Source organism: Myotis davidii, unplaced genomic scaffold (assembly GCF_000327345.1).
Source record: "Myotis davidii unplaced genomic scaffold, ASM32734v1 scaffold147, whole genome shotgun sequence".
Taxonomy (NCBI): Eukaryota; Metazoa; Chordata; class Mammalia; order Chiroptera; family Vespertilionidae; genus Myotis; species Myotis davidii.
Window position 1 is genome coordinate 9,583,857 of NW_006383010.1, and position 17,195 is coordinate 9,601,051.

Here is a 17,195-nt window from a genome sequence, read left to right on the forward strand (position 1 = left end):
GTCTGCCCAGACCACTGAGCCAAACCGGTTTCGGCTAAAGCAACTTTTTGTTTTTGTTCTTGGTAGGATCCCTTCTAGGAATCAGATAAGAACTCGCCTACTAATCCTATATAATAAAAGGCTAATATGCAAATCGACCAAACGGCAGAACAACCAGTTGCTATGATGTGCAGAAGAAGGTAAGGTCTAGGACAGCCGTGGGCAAACTACGGCCCGCTTGAAATGAATAAAACTAAAAAAAAAAAAAAAAGACCGTACCCTTTTATGTAATGATGTTTACTTTGAATTTGTATTAGTTCACACAAACACTCCATCCATGCTTTTGTTCCGGCCCTCCGGTCCAGTTTAAGAACCCATTGTGGCCCTCGAGTCAAAAAGTTTGCCCACCCCTGGTCTAGGACGATGTATTTGAAAATAAAAAATCAAAGTATAGTTGGTTACAATTCACTAATTTTTTTTATTATTGATTTTTGAGAGAGAGAGAGAGAGAGAGAGAGAGATTTGTTATTCACCATATTTATATATTTACTGGTTGATTCTTGTATGTGCCCTGTCTGGATATTAAACTCACAACCTTAGGTTATTTGGAAAGTGCTCTAACCAACTGAGCTACCTGGCCTGGGTAGTTCATTTTTATTTTAATCAGTACTAATTTTTTTTTAAATTAGTACCCTTAATACCAAGGTCAATGTCAGTTACCAGCTGTACTGTACAACTCATGGAAGTAGCCCAGCTCTCTCTCTCTCTTATAACCCAGCCAACACACTGCCTGGCACACAACAGATGCTCATTCAAATTGAGTAATCAATCACACAATGTATTCATTTAACAGATTTTACTAATTTTTTTGTAGTCTTTTACAATCTTAATGCCATTTCCCTCCAAAATTAACATTAAGTCTCTCAAAATTTAATAAACCCCAAAGAACCAAAATGTACACTGCATTTAAAAAATAAATAATTAAAAATTTTAAGATTATAAAAATTCAAAGAATAACATCATTTGCTAGGTAAGTGTCAATCTGGAAAAGTAATTATTTTAAAAAACAGAGATTGGAGAATCACCATTTAAACATGAATTTACTAAGTTTGTGCATTTCTAGCTATGTTATCTACTTACATAACTTCCAATTCATTTCATACAGTAAAGTTCAAGTCCACAGCAAAGGCAAAAACTTGCCAAACTACCTTGATTAGAAACATTAGCTTATTTACTTGAAAATCTATGATAAAAATTCTAAGCCATTTAAAAAGAATATGAAACTGTTTACTTCTGCAATGCAATGAAATTTTCAGTTCTTTGACAAAAATCTCTTATCCCAAAGACACACCAAAAGAAATTTACATATAAAAGGATCTGTAATAACTATTACATATGTAGTACCTTTAAAACAATGAATAAGTCATTAATTATAAAATATAAAACCAAACCAATGGCTAGACTAGGAAAGATTGAGAGTATCTAATAAAAGTCTTTTGATCACAGACACCTCAATGTTCCTAGGCAGCTCTAATAAATTGTTATGGATATGAACAACATGTAGTTTATTTGACCTCTTAGAGACATAAGTGTTCCTAGGCAACTCTAATAAGTCATTATGCATATGGACAACATATAGTCTACTTGATCTCTTAGAGACGTAAGTATAGACAAGGAGATGGGAGTTATAAGGTGTCAATAGATTCACCATTTGAATCAAAATAAAACAATCTGAACATCACTGCTCTACTACATCACTATGTAGCAATGATTATGTTCAGATTTAATAGGTTTGAGTCCACAGATGTATTTCCATTGCACCACGGTGCATACTGACTTCACTGAGTGACTGGTAAAGACACTGGCACCTGGTTAGACTGAGGGGCTGGAGACCCACTATTTACGGCCTGTGGAGGTACTGTAGTTGGTTCCATCTTGCTAATGTGTGTGATGAATCGAAGACGAAGTTTTAAAGCTGGTTTTAAATTACAGATAATCTTCTCTACCTAAAAAATGGAAACATATGAAAAAATATTTTAACCAGAAAACTTTAATTTCCCACCTTTTAAAGAAGTGATTAATATATATCCTGAGACAATATACTAGGGAGCGGGATGGATGAAGAAGTTTATCTACATGCTTTGTGTTTTAACAAAAGCAGATAAAATTATTTCTCTCACATGAGAAAAATTGTGTGTTCTTCCTCACACACATTCTATATATGTATATTTGTGTGTATATGCATATATCTATGTATATAACCATATGTTTACAAAAACACATATACTTACCTGGCTAGCCAGAAATCCTACGGCCAAAAGCTAGTATAATTTACAATGAAAATATTACATATGCAATAGGTGGTCATCCTTTTAAAATGCCATCTTCACAGAAGCATGAAGCACAATTACATTCTGAAGTTCTTTGAATAACATGTTTGTAACATATATCTACAAATCTAATTTTTAAAAATTCTGATTTATACTTGGAATTCAAACTATATATCAGATCTACTCTTACTTAAAACCCCTCAAGGAAATAAATACATCAAGCAGTTTCACAGCTTTCTTTACTCAAATGCTCCTTGACCTTGCCAGGAAAGATCAGCCCATTATTAATTTTTCCTTTCTGTAATTACCTTGTGTCAAAGTGCCTTAGGCCCAAATATTAAGGATATGCTAAATAAAGCATGCCTGAGCCCGGCTGGTGTGACTCAGTGGTTGAGCATCAACCTATGAACCAGGAGGACATGGTTCGATTCCCAGTCAGGGCACATGCCTGGGTTGCAGGCCTGACCCCCAGTGTGGAGTATATGGGAGGCAGCCAATCAATGATTCTCTCTCATCATTGTTTCTATCTCTCTCTCTCCCCCTTCCTTTCTGAAATCAATAAAAATATACTTAAAAAATAAATAAAATAAAGCATGCCTGTATTGGTTCCCGCTCAACTTTCCTTGACGATTCTGCTGAGGCATAAAAGAGTCAACACCCTCCCCAGCTGCAAGGTAAGAATCCAACAGACTAGGATTCATATGTTTTTATATCAGTTTACCTCTGTTGGCCATTATAGAAGGAAGTAACACTGAAGTATGGAGGGGAGATTACTTAATTTCTCCTTCTGAAACAGGCAAGACTTTCCTACAGATAGGAAGCTCAGTTATAGCTCAAGGAGGTCCTGTCCATGTTCAGACAGCTGTACTAGGAAGTGGCTCTTCCTATATTGAGTCAGAATGCACCTCCTTTTAATTTCACCAGCGTTTATACGTCCTTTGAAGTCACACAGAACAGATCTAATACTGAATGCAAATGGCAACCCCCCAAATAGTAAGGACATAAACAACTAAGACTTTTAAAGTTCAAATCAAGCTTTCCCAGTTCCTTCAAATACCCTTCCAGAAATCACTCTCTGGACTCTCCTGGCTTTAGTCTTCTAGTTATGCTGCAAGTTGTCTAATGTTCCCATAGCGTATCCTAATCACTGTCCAGAAACAGTAGGACCTCCTTCATGTAACACAACACCTGTCTGGTCTCTTCAGTAGCGATACTGTACTGTTTCTTCCTAATGAAATTACTGTTAATTAACTCCCCAAGTCTTTTTCAGATGTCTCATTGCAAATATCACGGGGAAAATGTAAGAAATTATAACATGTATTTACTTTTACTTTAATATTATATCCAGAATATGCTCATGTAGCCTAAAAGAGACTGGTATCAACCTTTTCTCCTTAAAAGAAAATAAACAAAACCACTCACCCAAACAAATAAGTATATCACCATATGTTAAGGTTTCTAAACTAAACATCATTAAAAGTAATTAAGTTAACTTACTTGCTCTTTTACGCTGTCACCAGTAAACATATACTTCACATGGTATAGGAAGTCACAGATGGGATCCATGTAATTTAAGTGGGCGCTGCATTGGTCTACATTCAGCAACATGTCATAAAATGCCACACCAATCTAGTTAAAAATAACATAAAATTATTTATGTCAAAAATGGTTCAATAATTCAGCATGATATGCTGGACTCCATTCCAAGACTAGCACAGAGGGATAATAGGTTTATAGAACTGTCACTGACCACACAAACTGTGTGCATGGAAATATGACATGACCTGCATTATAGTGGACTCGATAGTGCTATAAAATGCCCCAACAGGGTATAAATGAAATTTCTCTTTACAGTTTGTTAATTTTTCTTAAAATTAAGAGACAGACGATCCCCTTTCAGGAAACCATACCTCAATTTCTGGGATAATCGCAACCTCAGGGATACTTTAGATTGTACCTTTAGTTCTATTTGGTGGCTTATACTCTAAGGTTCCATTCCTGGCTCATTTTCTTTTCTCTGTACTCGTTGAAGGTGATTTTCATCCATTCCCATGATTTTAATTAATTCTTCTTTACTGTAGTGCAGGTTCTCAAATGCATTTCTCCATTCTTAACTTTTTTCTCAACCTTGAAGATGGGTATTTCTCCCTGCACATCCAATTCAACACATCCCACACCAAACTCATCATAGTTATTCTAAGTCATGGGTACGCTAAGTCCTCCAAAACCACTCTCTGTTCCTACTAAGCTGACTTCACTCTAATGGATTATGATACGAAGTTTGGAAAACATTGGGAAAAAACCCCAAACAGATATTTTAGAACTTAATTTTATCACAGAAAACCCAGATTATATTTTACCTCTATCATACACCGAGTTCTCTCTTGCTGAAATCTTTGTAAAAATGGTCCCACAAGATGGTACACATAAAGCAACTGGAATTCAGTCTTTACTATAGGAAGAAGTACTTCAGTGAGAAACCTAAAATTTGAAGATAATAATTTATTGTGATTTGAAATCAGTGAATTGTTTGAATTTTGTTAATATAGTCTACCCCAATATTTGCAAAAGTCATAATTTTTTTTTAATTTCTTCAAATTTAATTATTTTTAATTATTCTCATCTCTCTCACTGGCTCTTATTTTTATTTGATTACTGGAATAAATTTAGATTAAAGTCATTCTTAAAAATAAAATTACTGAATGACAGAGGTGCATAACCAATCTAATATATAGCCATTCTCAAGAAAGTTGAATCTAGATAATACCAATTTTATAGTTAAGGTAAATAATCAGAAAATAGGCTGATATCAGTTATTCAGTTCAAAAGGCAGCTTTTGGAATACATTCTAGGAAAAGCCTCCTTAAAATGTAATGGAAAACTAGATACCAACTTATTACTTGCACATACAAATTACATTTTTTTCAAACAATTCTGAAATAAAAGAGGTTTTCTGATTATCTAGAAATTCTACTTCACTCTTACTTTCCAAGTTGTTCTACTGAATGAGATATATACCTTACATGTACATGAGGTTAAAGAACAAAACAAAAACGAAATTACAAAAGTAAAATTTATTTTAAAAATCGTAATACCTACTTGGGAATGAGAGAAAGTTGCCCAATGCTAGAATGGTGCCACACAGCGTGTGCTAGAGCTAACGTGTAGCTACAGCTCATCTCGGAGTACGACTGGTGACAAGCAGTGAAGTCAAAGAGGCGGAATGGATAGCCAACCCACTCGGTTTCAGATGTCAAGCTGGGACTACTGATGACACTCACAATTTGATCATGAAGGACAATCCAATATGGCTCCTTTAAAACCAGGGGAAAGCCTGATGAAAAATATCACGTATCTAGTATGCCACCCCATATTCATTTTCACACTCCCACCCCTAAAATAATAGCACTTTCTCATTCTTTAATGTTTTCTACTTATCCAGCTTGTGTTTTTGTGTAATGGAGATTTTACAATCAAAAGTGGGTGGCTTCATAATAAGTCAATATTATGCTTGTGAGTTAGAGGGTTCTATACACGTATCTGCCTGTCACTTAGTACCTGATACTGACTACACAGTAAATCTACTTAACAATATTTACCACACAGACACTACTGATACACATGTGTAACTCAGAAACAAATACATATATTTCGGAGGTGGGTAAGGAAAAAGTGACTTATAGAGGTGCCTAATCAAAGCAGTCTGGAGAGCACAGGGTTAGACAATATTACTGACATTCAAAGATAGCACAACAGACAACCATGTGGTGCTGACTAGACATACGTGGAGGTCACATGAGAAGAGGCTCTCATAGATATATAACAAACTAAGTGTTCAAAATACTTAGATTTTAATGTAAAAACTAAGGTTGGATGGGTAAATGGGACCAATGAATGTAGGGACCCAAAAGTCAGGTATATTTCATTAGATTTGATGCAGAAAGCAAACAGTCACTGTAGATTTTTGAAGCAATAATAATATGAAAACTTTAAAAACATGAAACACTTCATTAGCTGCACGATGTCCTTATATAAAGGCATCCTATTCTTTCAACTCACAGGAACAACTTCATCCCATTACTACGTACAAATCACAGCTTAACTCACTGGTAGAGCAGTGATGATCAATCCAATTGCATTCATCCATGCTGTAATGTTCTCTCGTGGCACTAAAGGCTGACTATGAGTGGGAACAAATAATAAAAATGCGGAATTATAAAAATATTTTATGTGGTTGATAATGAGTCTTCTTTTGAGAACATATACAATTCAGGGGCTGACAACTGACTTATTCCAATAAAACTACAATAGATTTTTATTGAGTAAAAATTTACTATGCAGAAACAAAAGCAAAATAAGAATTTTGTTTTGGGTTGTTTCCTTTAACAAATGGCTGAAGGACTATTTTCATTTATTTATACTTCTTCTCTAATCATTATCCCGTTCTTTATGTTGGTCTTTAAGAAAGGACTCTTCAAAGACGGTCTGTATTGAGAAGTTAACATTATTCCTAAATTAAATGCCAAACAACTAATAAAGAACATAAGTAGGAATAAACCCAGGTATCCCGACACTGTCTAGGGCTAACTCTACTACACATATATCTTAAGGACAAGATCTGGAACCAAAAGACAGTTACTATCCAGTGTGTATCAGCCTTGGGACAATAAGTTTGTCTGACAGCTCCAAATAAAATATCAATTTCTTTACAAATAAACAATAAATCTTATTGCATACAACAGTATACATACCTTTTCAGCACAACATTTAGAAGAGCATTTCCAACTTCTTTGCCTGAAACAGCTAAAGCCATGAGCTCCACACAAGTAACATGCAGTGCATGGGCAGCTGGATTGGGAAACTCATTGAATCTCCAGTCACAGTTTGGAAATGGACCAGGAGACTTGCCAGCCATCGGTGCAAATGATTAAAGCAATAACTACTGGATCATTTTGAGATTAATGGCTCACATTTATATACTGCTTTACAGTTTTCAAAATGTTTCACATGTAAACATGTCATTTGATTATCAATTTATCTGATTATGAACCTTCAAGAAGTGATTTATCTGAGAGATTAGAAGGCAAATAATACAAACCAAATACAAATAAACCTGACATGACAAATATATTGATTGCAACCATGTGATCAAATGTAAGATAAAAAATGGTTGGTCTTATATAGGTGGGCTCTTATAACTGTGATGTGATAGCTATAGATGCAACCAAAGTACTGCTGTAACTATCAACCTATTCATTCTAATAGTCATAGGACAATTAATAAGAAAGTTACTAGCCCTAGCCGGTTGGCTCAGTAGATAGAAGGTCCCGGGTTCAATTCCGGTCATGGGCACACATGCCCAGGTTGCAGGCTCGGACCCCAGGAGGGGGTGTGCAGGAAGCAGCCAGTCAATGATTCTCTCTTATCATTGATGTTTCTAACTTTCTCTCCCACTCCCTTACTCTCTGAAATAATAAACAAAAAAAGAGTTACTTTATATTAAGTAATTTTTTTACTTCACAAAGTAAGTTTCTTTGTGGAGGGAAATAAATCATGACCATTTATATAAAACTGCTCTAAATAGTGACATGGTATATAGACATACTAAGTATAATGTGCTGATAACTTCAGACATGAAATCAAAATGAAGAAATAAAAATACCACTATAATGGCTTTTTTTCACTAAAAAAGAGAGAAAATAAATTTTATTATTTTCTATTAACATTTTTAAAAAATTCAATTATTTAAGGCAACAAACTTCTATGTTCCTCAATAGCAAACAAATGTATGTACTACAATAGTACATTTACTAGTATTTAGAAATAGGATTGTTTTCTTTGAAACAAATCTTGTAAGGCCTGTTTTTAAATATAAATTTTAATGGAATGAATTTCTGCCGCTCTGTCACGATGCTGCTAATCTAAGATTTCAAAAACTTTCCAGAAGTAAAAGTAGAAACAATCTTTAGAAAATGTGAAGTCTTAAAATATATAAAAATATTACCTTGAAAAGACAACACAGCTCATGTTCTCACAAATCATACATGCACTTATTTCTACAGAATCTGGAAAATCACAATAAAAAGGATATTATCCACTAGTCGGCCAATCAATCTGCAATAGTAGGAGTCATCTGGGACCCAAGGATTGTCTTCTCGGGCATTCATAGCACACTTCAGGTAAGTGTCACTTAGACACCAGCCCTGCGGTCGATTATCCTTGAGAGAGCCAATGATCGCGTGGACAAGTTTTCGTTTGAGAAATGCACGCTCTCTCAGGTGCATTTCATAATAGTGTAGAGTATTATACAAGTAAGTCACAGGACGATCTGCCAAGAAGAAAACAGATCACCACAATGCGATCTGGTTACCAACAACTGTGAAAAACAATTCCTGTTTTCAGATTATCAAAAATAGCTCAAAAGATTATGAAATTATTTCACATGCTGGGTAATTAGTGAATATTTTAATTTTAGGACAAGGCAGCAAGCTTCCAATAATATACATATCTGTATTAAAGATATTCATTACAGTCTGAGGTAGCAATTTCACTTCTGGAAATGTATCCTGAAAAAATGAAACATATGTGCCAAGGCATTCCTTACTAGAGGACAGGGACGGGACATTTTACGGCATACCCTTCTGCACCATGTGCACATATCACCTAATCCAAATGGAAAGTGTTTTTAAGGAAAACTTTAACTTCATACCTATTCTGTAGTGCTAAGAGACAATTCTAGCTACTGAAATGGAGGAAAACATCTTAGATCAAGGTCTAGAAAGAACCGCCCCAGAAAAAGACACATTGTCCCCATAGTGGCTGCCCTGGGAGTCCCCCACTTCTGTCACTGACTCTGTTGTTCTCCAGGACCAGGTTTAACACTTCAGAGTTGTCTTAATTTCTTCTGATATTCTCCCCACAACCAGCCACCCAAGTCCTATTCCTTCTTCCTTGACTATCTGTCCCTTCTTTATCATTTCCAATGCCATCATACTTGTTTACATACTCATCATACACCTGAGCTTTCTGACATAAGGCGTTGAAATGGCTTCCTTTTTCCAAGACATGCTGCCAACTACAACTGAATTTATCTAAAATAAATGTTTTCCACTTATGCTTTCCATGTCATTATCTTACTCAACTTCTAGTTGATTCTTGATTACCTGCGTTATAAAATCAAAACTTCTCAGTCAGGCATTTAAGATGATCTGTCAGGTACAAAACATGAATTTTCAATTTGGCCCAATAAGGCTATTGTTTTCAAAATGTCTTGTTTTTAATACCTTCATGATTTTTCCAGAAGATTCTTTCTGCCTAGCCACCCCCCCACCCTATCTGTTTATACAAATCACATACACCACATTTGAAATTCTATCCATCCAAGAAGCTGCCAAAATCCAATTCGTTCCCAGAAACGTCGGTCTGTTGTGAACAATTACTTTTCTCCCTCTATACGCTCTGGCAATTAATCACACTCTGTGTAAAATAAGGCATCTCTTACATATCACTTTTTTTTCTATTTAATACATTTGCTATGATTACCTATTCATATTTTTATGTCATCTACTTGAGACTTCCTGGTATCAATGCATGGCACTTACCCTCAAAACACTTTAATAAAACAAAATCTTTAGAACTGCTGCCCATATGGTCATGCCTAGCCTACTTTTGTTTACTATTAGATGGAATTAAAATTTAAAAAAGCTCACCATGAAATTTATATAACCCTCCTAGGTGATCTAGGAGAGTCTCCAGTGATTTGGAGACTGGAAGCAACTCTAAGAATCTGTGGATTACTATATCAAATACTGGAAGGAATCGGAGACACACATTTCCAAAATAGATGGGCAGATAGGGTGACTGGATCTGCACAGGAGGATCGACCTGCTCCGCCAGGCCCTCAAAATACAGCTTCTCTGGATATTTCTGTGGAAATGAGAAATGGTAAATGTTTAGGGCATCTTTTTTCTCTTAAAAAGGAGTTAAATAAACTTGCCATTTAAAAAAGAACATGAAACCATGTTTGCTCCTACAATGCAATGAAAACAAGAGTCATTTACTTGGTAAAAATCTTTTATCCCAAAAATACACCCAAAGTGATTATGTATAAAAGGATTTCTAATAACTCTTTTCATTTTGTACTATATGAACCTGTGTCTACAAAAACTGCAATTTTAATTTATTCATAACTTTAGAGATACTTTAGAACCTTGAAGAAATTTAGAGACCAAAGAGAAATAGTAGAACCACAGAGACAACAGCCAAATCAACAACCATGTAAGGCTTAGAAAGGATTAACTGAAGCACTAATTTGAATTAGTACCTTGTGATAATTCATGTGCTTGGTGTGCCAGTCGTTCTGTAGCCAGTGCTCTGGGGAATTTTCCTTCACAAAGTCACTTACTCGGTTTCGAAAATCATTTGGTTTGAGTAACAGCAGCTGAATTATGAAATAACAAACCTGGGCTTCATTTCCTTCATGACTACGCATGGCCTTTGGAGAACAAGGGAAAATTCTATGAAAATGTCTAACTATGCAAGAGCATGGCTCTGCCACTTGATCTAAATAAATAAAGTCTTACCATATCTCTATTTTATCCTTTTCTTTTATTGATTTATAGATTTGCATTATTTCTCCTAGTAGATCGTAATAATCTTTTTTAAAAGTAGCTTCTTTTAAAAAAATTTGTTTATGAGAGAGAGAGAGAGAGAGAGAGAGAGAGAAGCACTGATGTGTTTTCCACTTATTTATGCATTCATTGATTGATTTTTTTATGTGCCCTGACTGGGGATCAAACCTGCAATCTAGGTATATCGGAAAGACGTGGTAGACTATAACCACCTTTGTATCTATGCTCCACAGGTAACAGATTAATGCTAACCTATAAGCCGCCCCCAATATCACCACTATAGTACTTTTACAAATGTAGCATTGCCCATCCCAATTCAGTATCTTTTTAAGTTTTTACCTGAAATAGAATCGAGTCAATAGAAAAAAACATTTGGGGAATATTGGGTGACTATGAGAAAATTCAGTTCTGACTGTGGTTACCAAACTGTACTAATTATTAGCACCTACAAAGGAATGCAGTGACCTAAAAATTCCTGACCCTAGTGGGAAACTTTGAGAATCAGCTCAGGTCTAACTGCTCATATTTTTAGAGCATCATAAGGCCAGGGTCATGTCTGTCTTATTTACTCTAGACAGACATGAGTATCTGCACATAGAACATAGTATATATTCAATACATACTTATTGAACGAATGAGTAAAGAAATTGGGAAATCTCTAGTTCCTTAGGGAAGTGATAGCAATGCTTAATTATAGTATAAATTTATTAAATCCTTAGAAGATCTATCAATCACATACATTAACCCAAAAGAGAATAGACAGCTTAGAAACATTAAGTTAAGCATATTCTTACCAGGCAGAGAATTAATCTGTCCAATGTAACAATGTTGTATTTCCATACCATGTCATTAAGAATTTCAATGCATTTGTTGAGTTGCTGACCCCCAGCTGATGTAGAGAACTCATATACCAGGAAATCTGCAAATGTTCTCACATGGGCTACCAAGGCCCTGGCTCCAATTCTTTCTAATACTCTGGAAAGCAGAGAGTAAAAAATAAATTATATTGCTATATGGTATAATGGGTTGCCAAATGGAATGCAGATCTAGGTTTGGGGCTTACCTGTAACCAATCTGATTAATATGATCTGTTTCCAAGAGCATTTTCCAGAGAAGACAGAGGAAGAGAGGAGAGCCTTGATTAGAAAAGTGGGCAATGATGTTATTTTCATTGCTCATTGACTTCCACTTCCTATACTCCTCCTCCACGTTTTTTTTCAGATTAAAACGGCTTTCCTGAGGTACATTATTTTGTTTGAAGAATGCCTAAAAGATAGACCAGAAGTTTACTTCAATGGTTGTAGTAAAAAGAGCACTGGCTATAGAGTTAAGAAACCAGTTCTAGACTTGACTCTGACAGTATCACACTGTTGGTGCTTCAAGCAACTCAGTAACCAAGGCCTGAATTTCTATATTGGGAAAATATGCATACTTGACTAGATTAGCACTGAGATTCCTTTCTTAGATTTCCTAAAGCAAGCCTGAATTCCAAGTCTCTTAATAATCTGTTGATACTTCGATTCACCTTGGAAAAAAAGAAACAGAAATTTATGTGCCCTTTGGTTACATATTTCCCTATCGCTATAAGGAAAATCCATTACATTAGCTCAGGGGTTCTCTGAGTATGGCAGTATCAGCAGCAATCTGTATCTAAACAATCCTCCAGGAGATTCTGAAAAGTTTGAGAGCTACTGGCCTACCCCTATTAGAAGTTACATGTTCTTTGTGCCTAAATTTTTCTCTGAAAAGCAGAAGATGAGGTTTTCTTTCTTTGTATTATAAAAGCCAAGTTTATAGTTTTTCTCTGTGATTTTTTTTTAAATGCACTCAAGTGTAGCATGTGTATTCTGTGAAGCTCCATTAAATTATATTTCTCTGCATTTAATACTATGAGAGAAAAAAATTTTCAGTTAATGTATTAATTCTCACAACTATTAACTAATAAGATAAAACCATAATAATTAAAATTTAAGAAACATACAGTCCTAGAATAGGACAAGGAACAACAACCCAAGATTTTGGAATAGCAAAGATTTAAAAAAATAGTAAGAAAATCTAACGTTTCTTTGGCTGTCACCAAAAGTAACTCTCTAGAATAACATTATAAAGGGGACGAATGATTTCATATATAATTCAAGACCAAATTACCTGTAGTGGGCCTGGAAAACAGCTAAGAGTATGTGAAGCCCAATTATGAGGAGTAAAACTCATAATGGTCTGAAGGATGTCTTTACACCAAGTTCCCTGAATTGAGTCTGAGCCTGTAAAAAAATCTAAACAAAAACAAACAGATATAATCTGATTTAAATGATCATATCCACAATTCATGAGATTATAGAGAAAGTCACAAATAACTATGTACACTGAGAGAACTTCACTGCAATGCATTTACTGCTAAACTAGTAATATTCAGCTTAGGACCTAAATATGAATGATATGAACACAAATGAAAAGAAGACCAAAGACAATGGAAATCTTTTTAAGTTATAAGAGCATCAATGATATGATTGCTGTGTAAGTCTACCATGATTGCTCACTTAATTCACTCTGACAATGAGGTATTAGCACTCTTTGAGCCAAGAGAACAGAATTAAGAAAGCAGATATTGTGCTTGGCTGGGGTTGCTCACTGGTGAGCATCAACCAATGAACCAGGAAGTCATGTTTTAATTCCTGGTCAGAGCACATGCCCAGGTTGCTGGCTCAATCCCCAACAGAGGGCATGCAGGAGGCAGCCGATCAATGATTCTCTCTCATCATTGATGTTTCTATCTGTTTCTCCCTCTCTGAAATCAATAAAAAAAATATATATTTTTTTAACATATTTTATTGATTTTTTTACAGAGAGGAAGGGAGAGGGAGAGGGATAACGAGTTAGAAACATCGATCAGCTGCCTTTTGCATGCCTGCTACTGGGGATGTGCCCGCAACCCAGGTACATGCCCTTGACCGAAATCGAACCTGGGACCCTTGAGTCCGCAGGCCGACGCTCTATCCACTGAGCCAAACCAGCTAGGGCTAAAAATATATTTTTTTTAAAAAGAGGGTAAAGTGGTCCTGAGAAAAGCTTAAGAACCACCACTGAAAAGTGGCTGAAAATTGATGCTCATCCTGGTTAAAGGGACAATACACAGAAGAATCTCTATCAATGACTGAAATGGTGAAGCTATCAAAACAACTATTTTTTCTTGAACAAATGTCATGCTTTTTAGCATGTCATCCCCTTAATAATCAGTAGAAACACGGCACACTGTAATTTCACTGTTTTGTTAGTGGTGGTGGATTCACTGTACCTGTCACGTGAGTTGCTCTAGCTAAGGTCAATATCAAGGCTCGGTTCAGTTCTTCAGATTCCGCAGACAGCACTGTTTTGGGATCGTTAAGGAAGCGTGTGAACTGTGGCTGTAACTCGGAGCTACCTAAGGCTGTTATAAGCCTAAGTGCAGTGCTCTCAACACTGAAAGGTGGGAGAACAACAAAAAAACATGAAAAAGTTAATTTGCATATAACTTTCAGAATTATGGAATTAAATCAATTCTAGGTTAATTAAAATGGGAAAACATGCAAACTCTGAATTTTCCTTCTTTATTTTTTTTTCCTTTTTTTTTCAATCCTCACCCGAGGGAGGGTGTTTTTCCATTTATTTATTTATTTTTTTTAGGGAGAGGGGAAGAGAGAGGGAAAGACAGAGAGAAACACTGATGTGAGAGAAACACATCGATTGGTTGCGTCCTGCACGAGTGCCAACCAGGGCCCGGGCCGGGAAGGAGCTTGCAACCAAGGTACGTGCCCTTCACTGGAATCAAACCCGGGACCCTTTGGTCCGCAGGCTAATGCTAATGCTCTATCCACTGAGTCAAACTGGCTAGGGCTCTTCTTTAATTTCAATAAATAAATACATAAATCTCTTTTGTGTGAGATGAGCTTTGCTTAATTTTTTTTTAAAACCTGAAGTGGCAAATTTTACAGTGAAAACCACCTGACATGCTTACACATTTGAAAACGGTAACCTATAGCCTATAGGACTAAAACATTTCACTTAGATATATAGTATTTCAAAAATTACATTATTTTTACTTGCAATATATTTTCATTTAGAGCAAAATCAAAATGACATGATTGACACTTCAACCATAATTCAAAGTATGTTTAAATCTAGTATCCTAAAGGGCTAAGTTAGAACATAATGCCAAAGGCGTTTGAAGTACTTATGCTCAGTCCAAAGATCCCAAGGCAAGGACTCAATTATCTCAATAAATTTCTGTTTAAAAAGCTGGACTCTGGGAGAACATATTTGCCAGTGATACATCTGATAAGGGGTTAATATATAAAATTTATAAAGAGCTTATAAAACTCAACACAAAAACAGATAAACAATTAAAAAATGGGCTAAGAACCTGAATAGACACTTCTCCAAAGAGAACATGTATGTCCTAGCTGGTCTAGCTCAGTGGATAAGAGCATTGGCCTAGGGACTGAAGGGTCCCGGGCTTGATTCCAGTCAAGGGTGCATACCTTGGATGCAGGCTCAACCCCAGTCCTGGTCAGGTCATGTGTGGGAGGCAGCCAATGGATGTATCTCTCTCACATTAATGTTTCTCTCTCTCTTCTCTCCCACTCTTTTCCATTCTCTCTAAAAATCAATGGAAAAAATCCTTGGGTGAGGATTAACAAAAACAAAACAAAGAGGACATACAGATGGGCAACAGACATATGAAAAGATCCTCAACCTCACTAATCATCAGAGAAATGCAAAGTAAAACAACAATAACATATCACTTCACATCTGTCAGGATGATTCTCATCCATAAATCAACAAACAAGTATTGACAAGGACATGGAGAAAAGGGAACCCTGTGCACTGCTGCTGGGGAGGCAAACTGGTGCAGCCACTGTAGAAAGGAGTATTGAGTTACCTCAAAAAATTAAAAATGGAACTGCCTTATGATCCAGTGACTCCACTTATGGGAATATATCTGAAGAAACCCAAAACACTAATTTGGAAGAATATATTCACACCTATATTCATTGCAGCATTATTTACAATAGCCAAGATTTGGAAGCAGCCCATGTGTCCAATGGTAGATGAGTGGCTAAAAAAAGCTGTGGTACATTTACACAATGGAATACTACTCAGCTGTAAAAAAGAAGGAAATCTAACCATTTGTGACAGCATGGATGGACCTGGAGAGCATTATGCTAAGTGAAATAAGCCAGTCAGAGAAAGACAAGTGCCATATGATTTCACTCATATGTGGAATCTAAAAAACAAAATAAATTAACAAACAAAACAGAAATAGACTCATAGGTAGAGAACAGACTGACAGCTGTCAGAGGGGAAGGTGGTTGCAGGGCTGGGTAAAAACGATGCAGGGATTAAGCAGATACAAACAAAAAATAAACAAACAAAAAACCTCATAGACACAGATGACAGTATGGTAATTACCAGAGGGAAAGGGGGGATAGGTAAAAGAGGGTAAAAGGGGGATAAATGGTGATGGAAGGAGACTCGACTTGGGGCGGTAAACACACAAAACAATATACAGATAATTATTATAGAATTGCACATCTGAAACCTGTATAATTTTGTTAACCAATGTCATTACATAAAAATATTGTAAGGCAAAGATTTAAGTTCCCATCTCCAACAAAGTTTCTTATAAATCTTCAAGAAAAACAATCTCCAGTGAGCTCACCAGAGATGAAGCTGGTTCTGATTTGTTTGTGCAACTGCAGCCAAAGTATGAAGATGACTCAAGAGCTGAACTCTGTAATGAGGCTGAATGTGGTGCATCCGGTAGCTGAACATCTCAAGAAGTGTGTGTAAGATGCCCCAGGCATGAGACTTGAAAACGGTTGGCAAAAGCTGACCTTAAGGAACAAGATCATTTAAGACACCAATGAGTAAAAGCTGTGCGTTAAAAGACATGAAAGTCACACTGAGTAAAATCTATGTAAAGATTTGATTGTGAATACACATGCACAGAGGCATATATAAGTGCACGCATTTTCCAAATATTCTCTATAACTTCTACTTTAATTTTAAGGAAAAAATCCAGATCATCTACACTAATAAAAGAGAAATATGGTAATTGGCGTACAACCGCTACCCTTTTCATTGGCTAATCAGGGTGATATGCAAATTAGCTGCCAACTAAGATGGCAGTTAACTGCCAACAAAGATGGCAGTTAATTTGCATATGTAGGCACAATGCAGGGAGGTGATAGGGAAAGCAGGAAGAAGCCCCCTGCCACTG

The 17,195-nt window shown here is 36.0% G+C and overlaps 1 protein-coding gene across 1 annotated transcript in view; it reads right to left on the bottom strand.

Moving 5' to 3' along the window:
* Positions 1-820: 820 nt before the first annotated feature.
* Positions 821-17,195, bottom strand: part of MED23 (mediator complex subunit 23) — a 42,568-nt gene continuing 26,193 nt past the window's right edge. Inside the window, exons 17-30 of the mRNA XM_006778513.2 lie at positions 16,635-16,809; positions 14,232-14,395; positions 13,088-13,212; positions 12,003-12,205; positions 11,734-11,914; positions 10,633-10,803; positions 10,019-10,235; positions 8,401-8,637; positions 7,061-7,226; positions 6,417-6,489; positions 5,409-5,623; positions 4,670-4,790; positions 3,807-3,938; positions 821-1,985 (exon numbers count right to left, since the gene is read on the bottom strand). Of these exons, the coding sequence (XP_006778576.1) occupies positions 1,818-1,985; positions 3,807-3,938; positions 4,670-4,790; positions 5,409-5,623; positions 6,417-6,489; positions 7,061-7,226; positions 8,401-8,637; positions 10,019-10,235; positions 10,633-10,803; positions 11,734-11,914; positions 12,003-12,205; positions 13,088-13,212; positions 14,232-14,395; positions 16,635-16,809 (2,348 nt within the window). The 3' untranslated portion in view covers positions 821-1,817. The remainder of the gene's footprint in view (positions 1,986-3,806; positions 3,939-4,669; positions 4,791-5,408; positions 5,624-6,416; positions 6,490-7,060; positions 7,227-8,400; positions 8,638-10,018; positions 10,236-10,632; positions 10,804-11,733; positions 11,915-12,002; positions 12,206-13,087; positions 13,213-14,231; positions 14,396-16,634; positions 16,810-17,195) is intronic.